This window comes from Grampus griseus (genome assembly GCF_964374135.1).
Source record: "Grampus griseus genome assembly, chromosome: 1".
In the NCBI taxonomy this organism is placed as follows: Eukaryota; Metazoa; Chordata; class Mammalia; order Artiodactyla; family Delphinidae; genus Grampus; species Grampus griseus.
Genome location: NC_139017.1, coordinates 74,649,498 through 74,663,479, shown reverse-complemented (window position 1 = coordinate 74,663,479; position 13,982 = coordinate 74,649,498). Strand labels below are relative to the sequence as shown.

The window sequence follows — 13,982 nt, the reverse complement described above, 5'->3', positions numbered from 1 at the left end:
ACATCTTGTATTAGTGGTACTTTTGTTACAATTAATGAATCAACATTGGTATATTATTAACTAATGTCCATATCTTACGTTAGGGCTTTTGACAAATGTATAATGTCATGTAACAACTATTACAGTGTCATAAAGAATAGTTTTTTTTTAAAATTAATTTATTTTTGGCTGCCTTGGGTTTTTGCTGCTGCACGCTTTTTCTAGTTATGAGCGGGGGCTACTCTTCATTGCGGTGCGCGGGCTTCTCACTGCAGTGGTTACTCTTGTTGTGGACCACGGGCTCTAGGTGCGCGGGCCCAGTAGTTGTGGCACGTGGGCTTAGTTGCTCCGTGGCATGTGGTATCTTCCTGGACCAGGGATGGAACCCGTGTACCCTGCATTGGCAGGTGGATTCTTAACCACTGCACCACCAGGGAAGTCCCAAGAATAGTTTTACTACACTAAAAATCCCCTATACTCCACCCATTCATCCCTCGCTCCACCCAAAACCTTAGCAACTACTGGTCTTTTTATTGTTTCCATAGTTTTGCCTTTTCCAGAATGTCACATAGTTGGAATCATACAGTATATAGCCCTTTCAGATTAGCTTCTTTCACTTAGCAATGTGCATTTAAAGTTCTTCCATGTCTTTTCATGGCTTGATAGCCCTGCTTTATTTTTCTCCTGGGCAATTTCTTACATGGTTCTGTATATTTTTCACTTATCATATTTATGGTCTTGTCCACAGGAATGTATGTATCATAAGGACAGGGATTCTTGTCTGTTCTGTTCACTGCTGTATCCCCAGTGCCCACAACAGTGTCTTATAGACGGTGCTCAAGAAGTATTAGTTGAACTAAAATATTTCTTAAATACAATTAGTGTATCTAATTGAAGAACAAACCTATCCAGAACCCTCCTGGCAAGGGAATATGTGAAAAAGTGTTTAGCTGTCTGCACTCTTAAGAATTTCAACTTCACTGCCTTCGACCTTGGGCAAGTGACCTAACCGAACCTGTCTGTGCCAGTTTCCTGCTCAGTAAAATGGAGTTAATAATAGCACTTCCCTCACAGGGTTTTGGTAACGATTAAATGAGTTACTATACATAAATTCTCATAATAGGTCCCACACATAGTGCGTGTATATGAGTAGTAATTATGGCTCCATACAGGAAGACTCAGAGAAGGAGATGAGAATGGAATGCCAGTTGGCTACATCCAGTATGCGATTCTAGTTAGTTGTTTAGAGGTGGACGAGGCGCCCTGAGCTGGAGCAATTGCAGGCAACCTTGAGAAAGACGGCGCCGGAAAGGGGGGCACTAATCCCATTTGCCCATCGCTTTACAAAGCACTTTTACATTCTAAACGCTTGAAATCCTCACAATCATGTCTGGTGGGCATTATGATCCCAATTGTATCCATGAAAAAACTGGTTCGGGGAGGTTGAACGACTTGCCCGATGGAACCATGTGGTAAGTGGTGGCCCGAACATTCCCATCCAGAGGTTCTGATTCACACCTCAATACAGTCGCTATTACCCACGTAAACTCTCAGGGCGCGCCAGAGTGTCCGGGGTCCAGGGGTCCTGGACAGGGTAACAGAGCCACCTTAATAACAACATCCAGGTTGTCACCGGCTGTGTGCAAGGCAGGATGTGCAGGCTCGCCGGCCGGCTAGGGTGTGCAAGAGCTGGCACGATGGATTTGCAGACGAACTCTGCAAGCGCTTGCGCATTAGAGTATCAAGGTAACTCAATTTCCTAGCATCCCCTCCCCTTCCCCCGCCTCCAGGGGGCGGGGCAACAAAGCGCGGGAAAACCGGCCTCGACTCCACCCCCTCCCCCCGTGCTGGGGGCGGGGAAAGGAGAACTCTTAAATGGGTAATGGACACGGGGCGGGTTTCCCCCTCCCCCATCCCCGTGCTTAGGAAGCGTTCCACAATGCCGCTTTAAGATCCCTTTGGAAATAGCCCAGGCCACGCCAGCACGCTAACGTCACCTCTCCCCTACTTCCGGTCTGCAAGCCCGTCCCAGGCTTCAGGTGCCGGTGCCTTCCACACTCCAAACCCCGCCCCCGCTACAAGCCCTCCTGCAGAGGGAGGAGCAGTGGGTGACGCCATCGCCCAGGAGCTAACCCGTGCGAGGACCCCATCCATTCAGATTATATGACGATTTAGACAGTGGGAAAACCACGAGGAAATGGTCAACCAGATGACGTGGTGCTTTCGGTGACGTCCCATTCTGTGACTGCTGCACGGCATGACTGACATTAGGGTTTAGCTTGAGAAAACACCGCAAACGGATCAACACATCCGGGCTCCACTCGGGGCCAACGCGGTTCTCCTCAACCTGCCCAACAAATAGAAGCAGAGAGTTCTCTAAATTTGCATAAGTGAACTGCAGGCTTCAGGGATCGCGGCCAATAGGGAGTGAGGGGGCGGAGACACACCTGGGATAGTCACATCCTCCTGTAGGAAAACAGGGAATCAGACTGGCTTCTTTTTAAACGACAGTGGCGGAGGCCAATCATTTTTGAGATGCACAGATGGGGCAGTGGGCCTCGGCGCAACCAATGGGAAGAAGCTTCTCCAGAAGGACTAGGCTTCTTGCCCAATGAGGCTGGGAAGCCTGTGCCTAGCTGTTTCCGAGCGGCAGTACTTAAGGCCAACCCAGTACGGAGCTGGGCGGGGCGCAGTACTGAACGACGGGGGTATTGGCCAATGGCGAGTGCGAAAGCGGGCAGCCCAGACCTGGAACGCGAAGGGAGCTGAGGGAGGGGGAGGCTGAACGGGAGAGAAGCAGGAAGTAGCGGCGGTCGTGGGGAGGGCGGCGGCGGCGGCGGCGGCGGCGGCAGCGACTGGAGCAGGGAAGAGACCGCCGGGTCTCGGCCCGCACTGGGAGCGGAACAAGTAAGCGTGCCTGGGGTAAATACCCGCCTTTGGCCCCGCCCCCTGGGGGGGCGGGTAAATACCCCCACCCCTCCCCCACTTGGTCAACTACCCCCTCTCCGCGCCGCCCCCCGGGATGGCTTCTACCGGGGCCCCGACGTCGCCCCCATTCCTTGGGGCACGTGGGCGAAACTCCTAGCCTGTTGAAAGCACAGCCCCTAGCAGGGTAAACGTGGAGGGGCGTCGGGGTCCCCAACTCCTGGCGCCCCCAGCCCGAGAGGCGTCCGAAGCGCGGCCCGGGGACTGGAAGCTGCGGGATGTCGCGACCTAAAATGGTGTCCGTGTCCGGGGGTGGGGGCGGGGGAACTGGGCCAGGCCGGAGCGGAGCCTGCACCCCGACTGGGCACGGGTCAGCGTCCGGGCCCGGACGGGACCCAGGCTCGTGCCCCAGGCCGCGGCGTGCCTTCCGATTCCTCCCCAGTCTCGAGAGAGCCTCGGGAGCCCTCGGGGGGAGGAGGCTGCGCAGGGAGGGAGGGGAGGAGGTCGGAGTTGGGACGGACCCCGGCTGGAGAGCTGCGAGTCTGGCAAAACTGTCCCCTCCCCACTACTCTCTTTCCACACCTTCCCTGCTCCGGTGTAGTCTTGGGCCGGGAGGTGCTGCGCGGCAGCTCCCCGAGGGCCTGGCCTGGCCAAGGCCCGTCCTTCCCTTAGCACGCTGGTGAGAGCTAGAAAAGCGCGGCGCGCCTCAGTTTCCCCTCTGGCTTCTCCCATGTACACCCCGCCCCCTTTCCGCAACCCTGGACATGCTCCCCGCGCCGGTCCTCAGCAGATGGCAGGGGCTTAATTCCGGCCGCTGCCCAGCTTGGCGGCAGCCTAATCGCCCCCGGCCGCCGGCCCCTCGCCCTCCTGTGCGCAGCAGGCCCCGGGCCAGGGAAAGGGACGCGGAGCCCCCACCCGACCCAGGCCAGTTCACCCTCTTCCTGTTCAGCCCCTTCCTTTGGCTTTTGGGGAAGAACAGAGGGAAGGAGGGGGGCTGGAGCCCGAGAGACAGGGCGCAGCAGCCGCAGAAAGGCCTGAGCCGTGGGGCGGGGAAGCCTCTTCGGCCTTGAGCTGCGCTTCTTGATCTACTGTCTGCTCCTGGCTCTCCGATGACCTCTAAGTCACTTGGACGCCAAAGGGGGAGTTGCTTGGGGGAGGCAAGTTTGCAGATGTTTTCTCATAGTCCCCACTGATCTGTGCTCCACCAGCCCACTTTTCTGAGGGCCTGAGCGGAGGGTAGCTCTGGTCTCTCGCGGTCGGGAGGGAGCCGGCCAGGGGAGGGCCCTAGCGATCCAGCTGGGCAGAGGCAAGGGGTGGAGGGCTTTGTTTAAACCCAGATCCTGTAAATTAAGTAGAGGGGGATGAGAGGAGCACTCCCCTTTCGTTCTTCCTCTAGTTGGTACCCTCTCCCTCCACCCCCATCTTGGTCCCAGCAATGCCAGCTGCCACCTGCTGGGACTATCTCCAGTTACAGTCTAAAGGCTGGAAAGAGGTGAGAGAATTGGCCCTGGGAAATGGCTTGCCTTGAGGGCAGGGAATGTGGAGGGAAAGAGACTTTTTCAGTTGCTTCTTCCTAGGTATAGAAACACTTGTGGGGAGAAATGGGTAAGGAACACACCTGGGTCCCCCACAAGCTCTAGGCTGGCCTTCTTGTTGGTTTAGTGCCACATAAGTCTTGTGGGACCTTTTTTTTTTTTTTGTACTGGGACAAATGGGGGTTGGGTGAGACTTCCTGGGCCACTGTTGCCAAGGGAAAATGAAAAGGGTGAGGAGTGTGAGTTGGGGATAAACTGGGGTGAGGAGCTCAGAGCAGAAATGACAGGGGTGAGGGGCCTGGCTTTTCCCGGTTGAGGCAGCTGTGCTGGATAAGCTCATGCCCTGGAGTTTCAGCCCTGAGAGAGCAAGATGGGGAAGGAGGGAGGGAGGGAAGGAGGAGGGGTTGGCTAAGAGGGGGCCAGGCACTCTTGGGAAGGTAGGTGAGCGAGCAGCAGGTGTTTGTGACAGGAGAGGCCTCGGCTGGGGCCCTTGTGACCAGACTGCTGTTATGGTTTTCCCGTTTCTTCTCTTTGTCTCTTTCTGTTCCTGTGTCTTATTCTTTCCATCTTGGTCTCTTGGGTAACTTCCCTGAGCCCACTTCGCCCTGTTAACCAAGCTAGATCTCCAGGTGCTAGTAATGACCCCAAGTGGCCCAGACTTGAGCTTACATGACCCCTGACTCTTGTCTCTGACCCCAGCCCTAGATTTCCAGTGCTTATTCCCTCCCAGCTTCTCTTCGGCCTGGCATATCCTTGTTGTCCTAGCTGTAATAATAAATCGTACTCTGGGTTCTGGCTCTCATGTTTGTGATTCATGTCATGCTCAGAACAACCCTATGATATATAGATTACTTGTCCGCTCTTTCAGACAGCAAAAGTAAGGCGGTAGAGTAACTTGCTTGTACAGCAGGCCATTGATAAGGCTGGAACTAGAATCAGTTCTTACATCGTGTCTTAAGTCACATGCCCCTTTGTACACATGGCCTTTCAGATCTCTGTGGACCCCCAGAAGATCCATGAAGAATATGAATGGATCCCATGCTGCCATGAATGAGCCCTTAAACTTAGAGCATCACGTACATCCTCCTCCTTAATAGTAGTATTGACTAATTGATCCTGTGCTGGGCACAGGAGGGGTTGAAGTGGTTTCAACTAAGATGCTCACTGAACTCCCTCAGTCTCTACTCCCTTGTCTCTTATCTGTATTTTTTTTTTAAGATTTATTTATTTTATTTATTTTTGGCTGCGTCCGGTCTTAGTTGCGGCATGTGGGATCTTCGTTGAGGCATGTATCTTTTGTTGCAGTGTGTGGGCTTCTCTCTAGTTGTGGCACGCAGGCTCCAGGGTGCGTGGGCTCTGTAGTTGTGGTGCGCGGGTTCCAGAAAACGTGGGCTCTGCAGTTTGCGGCCTGCAGGCTCTCTAGTTGAGGCGTACAAGCTTAGTATTTGTGGCGTGCGGGCTTAGTTGCCCCCACGGCATGTGGGATCTTAGTTCCCTGACCAGGGATCAAACCCGCGTCCCCTGCGTTGGAAGGTGGATTCTTTACCACTGGACCACCAGGGAAGTCCCTTTTGTCTGTATTTCTGAGAAGTCTCTTTTCCTTTGCTTTCTCTGGATTTTGGTGTCCTCCCTGGAAAGTGCATACTACATTCCTTTCAATTTTAGGGTTTGGTAAAACAGGTGCCTCCACCAGCTCTCTAGGATTTGCACTATGGTGGAGGTGTACCCAAGTCAGAGTGTGTGTGAGTTCTGAGAGCGGATGAATTTGGAGGTCTTGAGGGAGGAGGTCCAGCGTTCCTGCTTCCAGAGGTCTCAGTTTGTCTCTCTTTTTCCTGTTTTCCTCAGGTCTGGGACCTGTTGCCATGGGGGACATGAAGACCCCTGATTTTGATGACCTCCTTGCTGCCTTTGACATCCCCGACATTGATGCAAATGAAGCCATACACTCTGGGCCAGAAGAAAATGAGGGGCCAGGAGGCCCAGGGAAGCCAGAACCCATTATAGGAGGTGAATCTGGAGAAGCAACAGCAGCAGCTGCCGGGGATGGCCCTGGCTTGCCCGCCCAGGCCTCTGACCATGGCATGCCACCGCCAGACGTCTCAGCAGTCAGCGTCATTGTCAAGAACACTGTGTGTCCTGAGCAGTCGGAGTCCCTGGCTGGGAGTTCAGGAGGGGAAGGGGCCCGGGCTGGGGGAGTGACTAAGGAGGGGTCTGTGGGACCTCGTCTGATGCAAAATGGTTTTGGGGGCCCTGAGCCATCCCTTCCAGGAACCCCACACTCTCCAGCTCCTCCCAGTGGGGGTACCTGGAAAGAAAAATCCATGGAAGGCAAAGCTCCCCTGGACCTCTTTGCTCATTTTGGGCCTGAGCCAGGGGAGCACCCTGATCCCCTTCCTCCCTCTGCACCCTCCCCACCTCGGGAAGGGGCCATGACCCCACCTCCTTTCTCCTCTCCCTTTGAGCTGGCCCGGGAGAATGGCCCAGCCCTGCTGCCCCCTGGTTCTCCCCCACTGCTGGGGGCCTTGAAGCAGGAAAGCTGCAGCCCTCTTCATCCCCAGAGCCTCCCAGGCTCAGGCTCTAGCCCTGAGGCCACAGTCGTCCCTGCCAGTGTCTCCCCTTCCCGGGTTGCAGGGGTGTCCTTCTTCAAGAAGTCTCCAGGGCACCAGAGCCCTCTTGCCTCCCCTAAAGTGCCCAGCTCTCAGCCCCTAAAGGAAGAAGAGGATGAGGGACCAGTGGACAAGTCTCCCCCGGGAAGTCCCCAGAGTCCCTCTAGTGGAGCCGAGGCTGCAGATGAGGACAGCAATGACTCCCCTGCCTCCTCCAGCTCCTCTAGGCCCCTCAAGGTACGGATTAAGACCATTAAAACATCCTGCGGGAATATCACAAGGACTGTAACCCGGGTCCCCTCAGACCCTGATCCCCCTGCCCCCTTGCCTGAAGGGGGCTTCCTGGCAGAGGCTAGCCTCCTCAAGCTGTCCCCCGCAACCCCAACCCCTGAGGGTCCAAAGGTGGTGAGTGTCCAGCTGGGTGATGGCACAAGACTAAAGGGCACCGTGCTGCCCGTGGCCACCATCCAGAACGCAAGCACTGCCATGCTGATGGCAGCCAGTGTGGCCCGCAAAGCCGTGGTTCTGCCTGGAGGCACTGCCCCCAGCCCTAAGACGATGGCTAAGAATGTGCTGGGTCTGGTGCCCCAAGCGTTGCCCAAGGCTGAGGGGAGGGCAGGGCTGGGGGCCGGGGGGCAGAAGGTGAACGGTGCCTCGGTGGTGATGGTGCAGCCCTCTAAGCCGGCCACCGGGCCGGGGGCAGGGGGTGGCACGGTGATCTCACGGACCCAGTCCAGCCTGGTGGAGGCCTTCAACAAGATCCTCAACAGCAAGAACCTGCTGCCTGCCTACCGGCCAAACCTGAGTCCACCGGCTGAGGCCGGGCTGGCCCTGCCGCCCACGGGCTACCGCTGCCTCGAGTGTGGGGACGCCTTCTCGTTGGAGAAGAGCCTGGCGCGACACTATGACCGCCGGAGCATGCGCATCGAGGTCACCTGCAACCACTGTGCCCGCCGCCTAGTCTTCTTCAACAAGTGCAGCCTGCTGCTGCATGCCCGTGAGCACAAGGACAAGGGGCTCGTCATGCAGTGCTCACACCTGGTCATGAGGCCGGTGGCCCTGGACCAGATGGTGGGGCAGCCGGACATCACGCCCCTGCTGGCTGTCCCACCTGCCCTCGGACCTCCAGCCTTGCCTGCCTTGGGCAAGGGTGACGGGGCCGTCACCTCCTCCGCCGTAACTGCAGTTGCCGCTGAGGCCCCTGTGCTGCCACTCTCAGCCGAGCCACCTGCCGCCCCTGCCACCTCTGCTTACACCTGCTTCCGCTGCCTGGAGTGCAAGGAGCAGTGCCGGGACAAGGCCGGCATGGCTGCCCACTTCCAGCAGCTCGGGCCACCCGCCCCTGGCGCCACCAGCAACGTGAGTTACTTTTCCCAGCCCCTCCCTGGGACGGGGACAGCCAGATGCCATGGGGACAGGATCTAGGAAGGTGTGGGGGCTTGGTTAGCAGAAGGAATGGGGGACAGGCCACTCCTCACAGACTCACCTGGTTTCAACTCCTCGACAGGTGTGCCCAACTTGCCCCATGATGCTCCCCAATCGCTGCAGCTTCAGCGCCCACCAGCGCATGCATAAGAACCGACCTCCCCACGTCTGCCCTGAGTGTGGAGGCAACTTTCTCCAAGCCAATTTTCAGACCCACCTCCGGGAGGCCTGTCTGCATTTCTCTCGCCGCGTAGGATACAGGTGCCTCCCATCTCTCCTCCCCATAGTCCCTCAACACTTTTCCTCCTGTACTTGGTGGTCTCGTGGCTCCTGGGACCAGCCTTTCAGATGGCCTCACAGAGGTGAGCCCCATCTCTCCTGTTGAATCACTCAGCCCCAGTGTGTTAGCAAACGCAGCCAGGGCGCTCTCTGCCTTCCCTTCGTTCCCCACGGAGAGGGAGCAGGCGGGGCCCCCTCCAGAGCATCAGCTCTGCCTCTCTGCCCCGCAGGCCTCCCTTGGGGAACTGGGTGCTGCAGCTCCCTCTGTCCTCCAGTTGCCTGGGTTCCACCGCTGATTAACTCCTTAGAGTCCACCCAGCCCCTGTGAATGAGTGTGGGGTTGGAGGTGGCCGTGGAGATGCCCGCAGCTCACCACGGTGCCTCCTACTTACTTCCCAAGGTGCCCCAGCTGTGCAGTGGTGTTTGGGGGTGTGAACTCCATCAAGTCCCACATCCAGACGTCACACTGCGAGGTTTTCCACAAGTGCCCCATCTGCCCCATGGCCTTCAAGTCTGCACCCAGCGCCCACGCCCACCTCTACACCCAGCATCCTAGCTTCCACACGCAGCAGGCCAAGTGAGACCTGGGGAGGGAGCGTGAGGAGGGGCGGGTGGAGGGGGTTGGGCCTCGATGGGGCAGGACGTCTGCACTGTCTTCTCCACCCGCCCAGGATGATCTACAAGTGCGCCATGTGTGACACAGTCTTCACTCACAAACCCCTCCTCTCCTCGCACTTCGACCAGCACTTGCTGCCCCAGCGTGTCAGCGTCTTTAAGTGCCCATCTTGTCCTCTGCTTTTTGCCCAAAAAAGGACCATGCTGGAACATCTCAAGGTACAGGGGTCGAGGGATGGAGGCAGGGTTGCCCAGCTGTGTTGACCGGGGACCCCTCCGGAAGTGGGAGCAGGGGAGGAGCCAGGACTCTGGCAAAGCCAGGTCCTCCCCCACACCAGCCATCCCCCCTTGTCTCCTTCTCACAGAACACACATCAGTCTGGGCGCTCGGGGGAGGAGACTCCTGGGAAAGGGGCCGGGGGTGCCCTTCTGACCCCCAAGACTGAGCCTGAGGAGCTGGCTGTGTCTCGGGGAGGAGCAGCTGCCCCTACTGAGGAGTCTTCTTCATCCTCAGAAGAGGAAGAACTGCCCAGCTCCCCTGAGCCTCCTCGCCCAACCAAACGGCCCCGGCGAGAACTGGGGAGCAAAGGCGTCAAGGGCGGGGGTGGGGGCCCTGGAGGCTGGACCTGTGGCCTTTGTCACTCCTGGTTCCCTGAGCGTGACGAGTATGTGGGTCACATGAAGAAGGAGCATGGCAAGGTGAGTGGGGTGCCCCTGGGGAGCAAGATGGGCTGGAGGGGCAGCATTGGGATTGACCTGTGTGGCAGTGGAGATCGGGTGCTGCATGGAGCCTGGCTGAGACCCCCAACCCCTGCTCTCCTAGTCAGTGAAGAAGTTTCCCTGCCGCCTGTGTGAGCGCTCCTTCTGCTCCGCCCCCAGCCTGAGGCGCCACGTCAGGGTCAATCACGAGGGTATCAAGCGAGTTTACCCATGCAGGTAACCCTTACCCCCTGGCCCCCTTCCTCTTTTCTGTCCGGCAGGGTGCCCCCAACCCTGGTTCCCCAAAGTACCTTCCCACCTGCCTCTTAGGTCTGAGTGGACTGACGGTTGAGGCCTCCCTCTGCTCAAGCCACGAGCCTTGGTCTTTGGGCTGTGGCGCTGGAGACCACCCCGCCCGCTCTCCCCTTTAGGTATTGCACAGAGGGAAAACGCACCTTCAGCAGCCGCCTGATCCTGGAGAAACACGTCCAGGTCCGGCACGGCTTGCCGCTCGGGGCCCAGTCCCCTGGCCGGGGGAACGCCCTGGCTCGGGGCCCTGGTGCCAGAGCCCAGGTAGGCAGAGGCCCACCCTGCTGCATGAGGGCTGTGGGAGCAGGAGCCTGCGCGGTTATAGCCGAGGCCTCAGGAAGCTGGGCAGGGGTGCCAGGGACGGTGGGGGGTGACGGGAGGCCCGGTTTCTTCACTCTCTTCTCCAGGGGCCGGGACGGAAACGCCGCCAGTCCTCTGACTCTTGCAGTGAGGAGCCTGACAGCACGACACCTCCAGCCAAGTCCCCCAGGGGCGGCCCCGGGGCGGGAGGCCACGGCCCCCTGCGCTACCGGAGCAGCAGCTCAGCGGAGCAGAGCCTCATGGCGGGGTTGAGGGTGGATGGCGGTGCCCAGCAGTGCCTCGACTGCGGCTTGTGTTTCGCCTCCCCTGGCTCCCTGAGCCGGCACCGTTTCATCAGCCACAAGAAGAAACGGGGTGTGGGGAGTGCCAGTGCCCTGGGCCTGGGGGATGGGGAGGAAGAAACTGCCCCTCCTTCCAGGTCTGACCCAGAGGGGGGAGATTCACCCTTGCCAGCTTCTGGAGGCCCACTGACATGTAAGGTCTGTGGCAAGAGCTGCGACAGCCCTCTCAACCTCAAGACCCATTTCCGCACACACGGCATGGCGTTCATCAGGGCTCGGCAAGGGGGCAGTGGGGACAACTAGGGCCCAGGCCTGGACTCACTAGCCCCTCCCTCTTCCTTGGGAGCCTGGGTCACTGCTGCTGCCTGGTCCCTGGGCTGGGGAGTTCCATTAGAATTCATGTTTTGTTCAACTCCTGTCCCGCTAACCCCCAAGGACAAGCTTTTGAGAATGGTAGTTGAGGTTCCTGCCTTGGGTTTGGCCCTTGGGTCCTAGTAGAGTGGGTCCTCCATTCCTTCTTTCTGAGCCCAACACTAATTATTTTCTTGCTGCAGCCCCCCCCCCCCATGTGGGACGGCGGGGGGTGGGAGGACGGGAAGGCCCAATGCTGGGGTGGTCAGGGGCACTCTCCTCAACCCCTGTGGGCACAGATGGCAGCCCTGGCCTTGCCCTAGTGCCCCCCCTGAGACTCCCTGGCACTCAAGCCCTCCACCCCTGCAGTGCCTTTCACTTATCTTTTTTTTTTTTCCCCAGAAATCCGGGGCGGGGTGGGGGGAGGTTGGTGGAGACGAGTCCTGTCTGGGGGGGGGGGTCCCAGGGAGAGGAGGGGACAGGCTCTCAGGAATCCTTTATTCTTGTAGTAATAATAATACTAACAGTGGGGGAAAGGGGAAGGAGAAAACCAGACCATTAAAACTGCTCGTGGTTTAATCCCCATTCAAGCTCCTCTTTTTATGTGACTTACTTAGACAATGTGGACGTGTCTGGGAGGGGGTGAGTGACAAAGCTGGGAAGGCCCTTCTTCAGGGAAGTGGTGGTATTGACTGAGACAGGCAGGGAAAAAGCAATCTTCCTCCACTTCGTTCTGTGTGGTGCCTTTTGTATCCTGGACAGAGGCATCTGTTCACTCCCTACCCCTGAAAAAAAATACAACTCAGAAATGACACAGATGGCTAACTAAGGACTTTATTTCAAACAAAAATTAAAAATAAAAAATTGAGAGCTATTTCCCTGGGTGTGGGGAAAGGATAAGGGCAAGGAATTCCCCACAGCTAGGCCAATACCCTCAGACTGGAGGGGCTGTGATTCTTCCCTTCCTCACTCCTGGGATGGGGAACCTCAGCAAGTGCAGGACCCTATGCCAAAGCCCACCTACCAAGGGGAACTCGGGCTAGGGGTCAGTCCCTGGGAGGTGACAGAGTTGGGCAGCAGCATGGCCAAAGGCCAACCACAGGATCAAGTCCTTAGTACCAAGAACCTACTCTTTTCTCCTTCCTGGGACCCAGGACACATTAAGAGGACGGCCTGCGGAAAGAACCTCTCGAACCCTAGTGAGGAGAAGAAAGGCCCCAGTGTCCCTCACATTTATCACTTCTGTTCTCTGGAGAGCAGTGAGCCCTGGAGTCTGTCAGGTGGTAATACTGACACAGCTGGTGGGGGGTGGCAGGGAAGCCCCAGCAAGTCTGGACCCCACGGCTGGTTCTCCCAACCCCCCGGCAAGCTCTACAGTTACCACATGATCCTCTGTATTTCTTGCCTTCCATTTCCCTTGGTGGATGGCTGGGTGGGTGGGGCTTCCTGGTTTAGGGTTTCTCTGACAAGGGCCTTCCCAGGGAGGGTCCCCTGAATCCCCCACTGCTCCGGGGCCTGAGAAGGAGGATGTCACATGATGCCGTTGGTGAGGTACTGGAAGCCATCGTAGAGTTTGGTGGTGATAGACCGCATGCTGCCGTCCACCATCTGCTCCACCAGCAGCTGGAGCTGCTCCTCAGTCATGCTCATGTGGAACCTCTCCTTGAGGTTGCGGATGGTACTGGAGCCATGGAAGCAAGGAAGCTGAGAACCTGGGGGCAGCAGCAAGGGAAGAGGGTCACGGATGGAAACGAGGGAGTGGCAGTGCTAACAGCCACCACAGCCAGTGCAGAGCCGGGCTATCTAAGGTGCCCCTTCCCTCCCACCTCAGAGAGATCCCTGACAGTGTGGATGCAGTTCTGCTTGGGCAGAGAAGGGAGAACTGGCAGGAGGCCCTTCTTTATCCCACAATCCTAAGCCCCTCTAGGTGAGGGCACGAGGGTAGAGGGTCAACACATCTCCCCCAGTAAGGGCGGAGGGAGCAGACTTAGGACCCAGAGGGCAGGCTGGGAAGCGTCTAGGGAATGGGCCCTGAACTGGGCACTTATCTGCTTGCAGGCCTCTGCCTATGCTACGTCTGACACTCACAGATGACCTGGGCCACCATCATCACGGGGCCAGACGGGGATGCTCCTGAGCAACAGCGACAGCCTGTGGGGTGGGGGCAGGGATGGGGAGGAGGATACTGGCAGCTCAGACCGGGTGGACACCACAGCCTTGAGGGAATGGGGACGAGGGCCCAGGGATCCTGGACAAAAGACTAGATGGCAAGGCCGTGAGGAAACAGCAGTGAAAGTAGATAAAGATGAGAGAGGAACCCGTCTCGGCTCAGAGCAGAAGGGCTGAGTGTCGGGACAGGGAAGAGGTCTGAGGAGAGGGCAATCAGAGGTCAAAGGCCAATGACTGCAAACACCTGAGTTGGTGAAGAGCCGAGTGATGAAAGTTAAGCAAGGGGTGGGGAGATGAGAAGGGACCAGGAGGCTGGAGATGGGACTGTTCTTTCCCTGAATGCACCTAGGAGGTAGTTTCTGCTGCCTCGCCCTCCCACCCCCAGGACTAGGTCTGTCAGGAATCAGGAGGAATGTGCCGAAGGTGAAACAGGGCACCGGATCAGAGCCGGAAACGCTCTGGGAGGCCCCGCCCCCAGTCTTGAGGTGT

At 57.8% G+C, this 13,982-nt stretch overlaps 2 protein-coding genes across 7 annotated transcripts in view; one reads left to right on the top strand and one right to left on the bottom strand.

The window, feature by feature from the left end:
- The first annotated feature begins 2,765 nt into the window (after positions 1-2,765).
- ZNF687 (zinc finger protein 687) lies at positions 2,766-12,149 on the top strand. The gene is made up of 9 exons (XM_082663540.1): positions 2,766-2,886; positions 6,285-8,404; positions 8,553-8,731; positions 9,150-9,326; positions 9,421-9,583; positions 9,730-10,062; positions 10,187-10,299; positions 10,494-10,635; positions 10,779-12,149. The coding sequence occupies exons 2-9, from the start codon at positions 6,302-6,304 to the stop codon at positions 11,274-11,276; spliced, it is 3,708 nt and encodes a 1,235-aa protein (XP_082519666.1). The 5' UTR covers positions 2,766-2,886; positions 6,285-6,301; the 3' UTR covers positions 11,277-12,149.
- The window catches only part of PI4KB (phosphatidylinositol 4-kinase beta), a 29,085-nt gene continuing 27,245 nt past the window's right edge, over positions 12,143-13,982 (bottom strand). For 5 of the 6 annotated variants that reach the window (XM_082663551.1, XM_082663552.1, XM_082663550.1 and 2 more), the window contains one exon: positions 12,143-13,036. In XM_082663551.1, the coding sequence (XP_082519677.1) occupies positions 12,855-13,036 (182 nt within the window). In that variant the 3' untranslated portion in view covers positions 12,143-12,854. The remainder of the gene's footprint in view (positions 13,037-13,982) is intronic. The other variant, XM_082663554.1, reaches the window with a different exon arrangement.

What these genes read in the sequence shown, in the direction of transcription:
- ZNF687 (XM_082663540.1), top strand. Translation starts at nt 6,302, where the DNA reads ATGGGGGACATGAAGACCCCTGATTTTGATGACCTCCTTGCTGCCTTT. An exon ending in CCCCTGGCGCCACCAGCAAC is followed by an intron (nt 8,405 to 8,552) that starts GTGAGTTACTTT and finishes ACTCCTCGACAG; the next exon opens with GTGTGCCCAACTTGCCCCAT. An exon ending in TTCCACACGCAGCAGGCCAA is followed by an intron (nt 9,327 to 9,420) that starts GTGAGACCTGGG and finishes CCACCCGCCCAG; the next exon opens with GATGATCTACAAGTGCGCCA.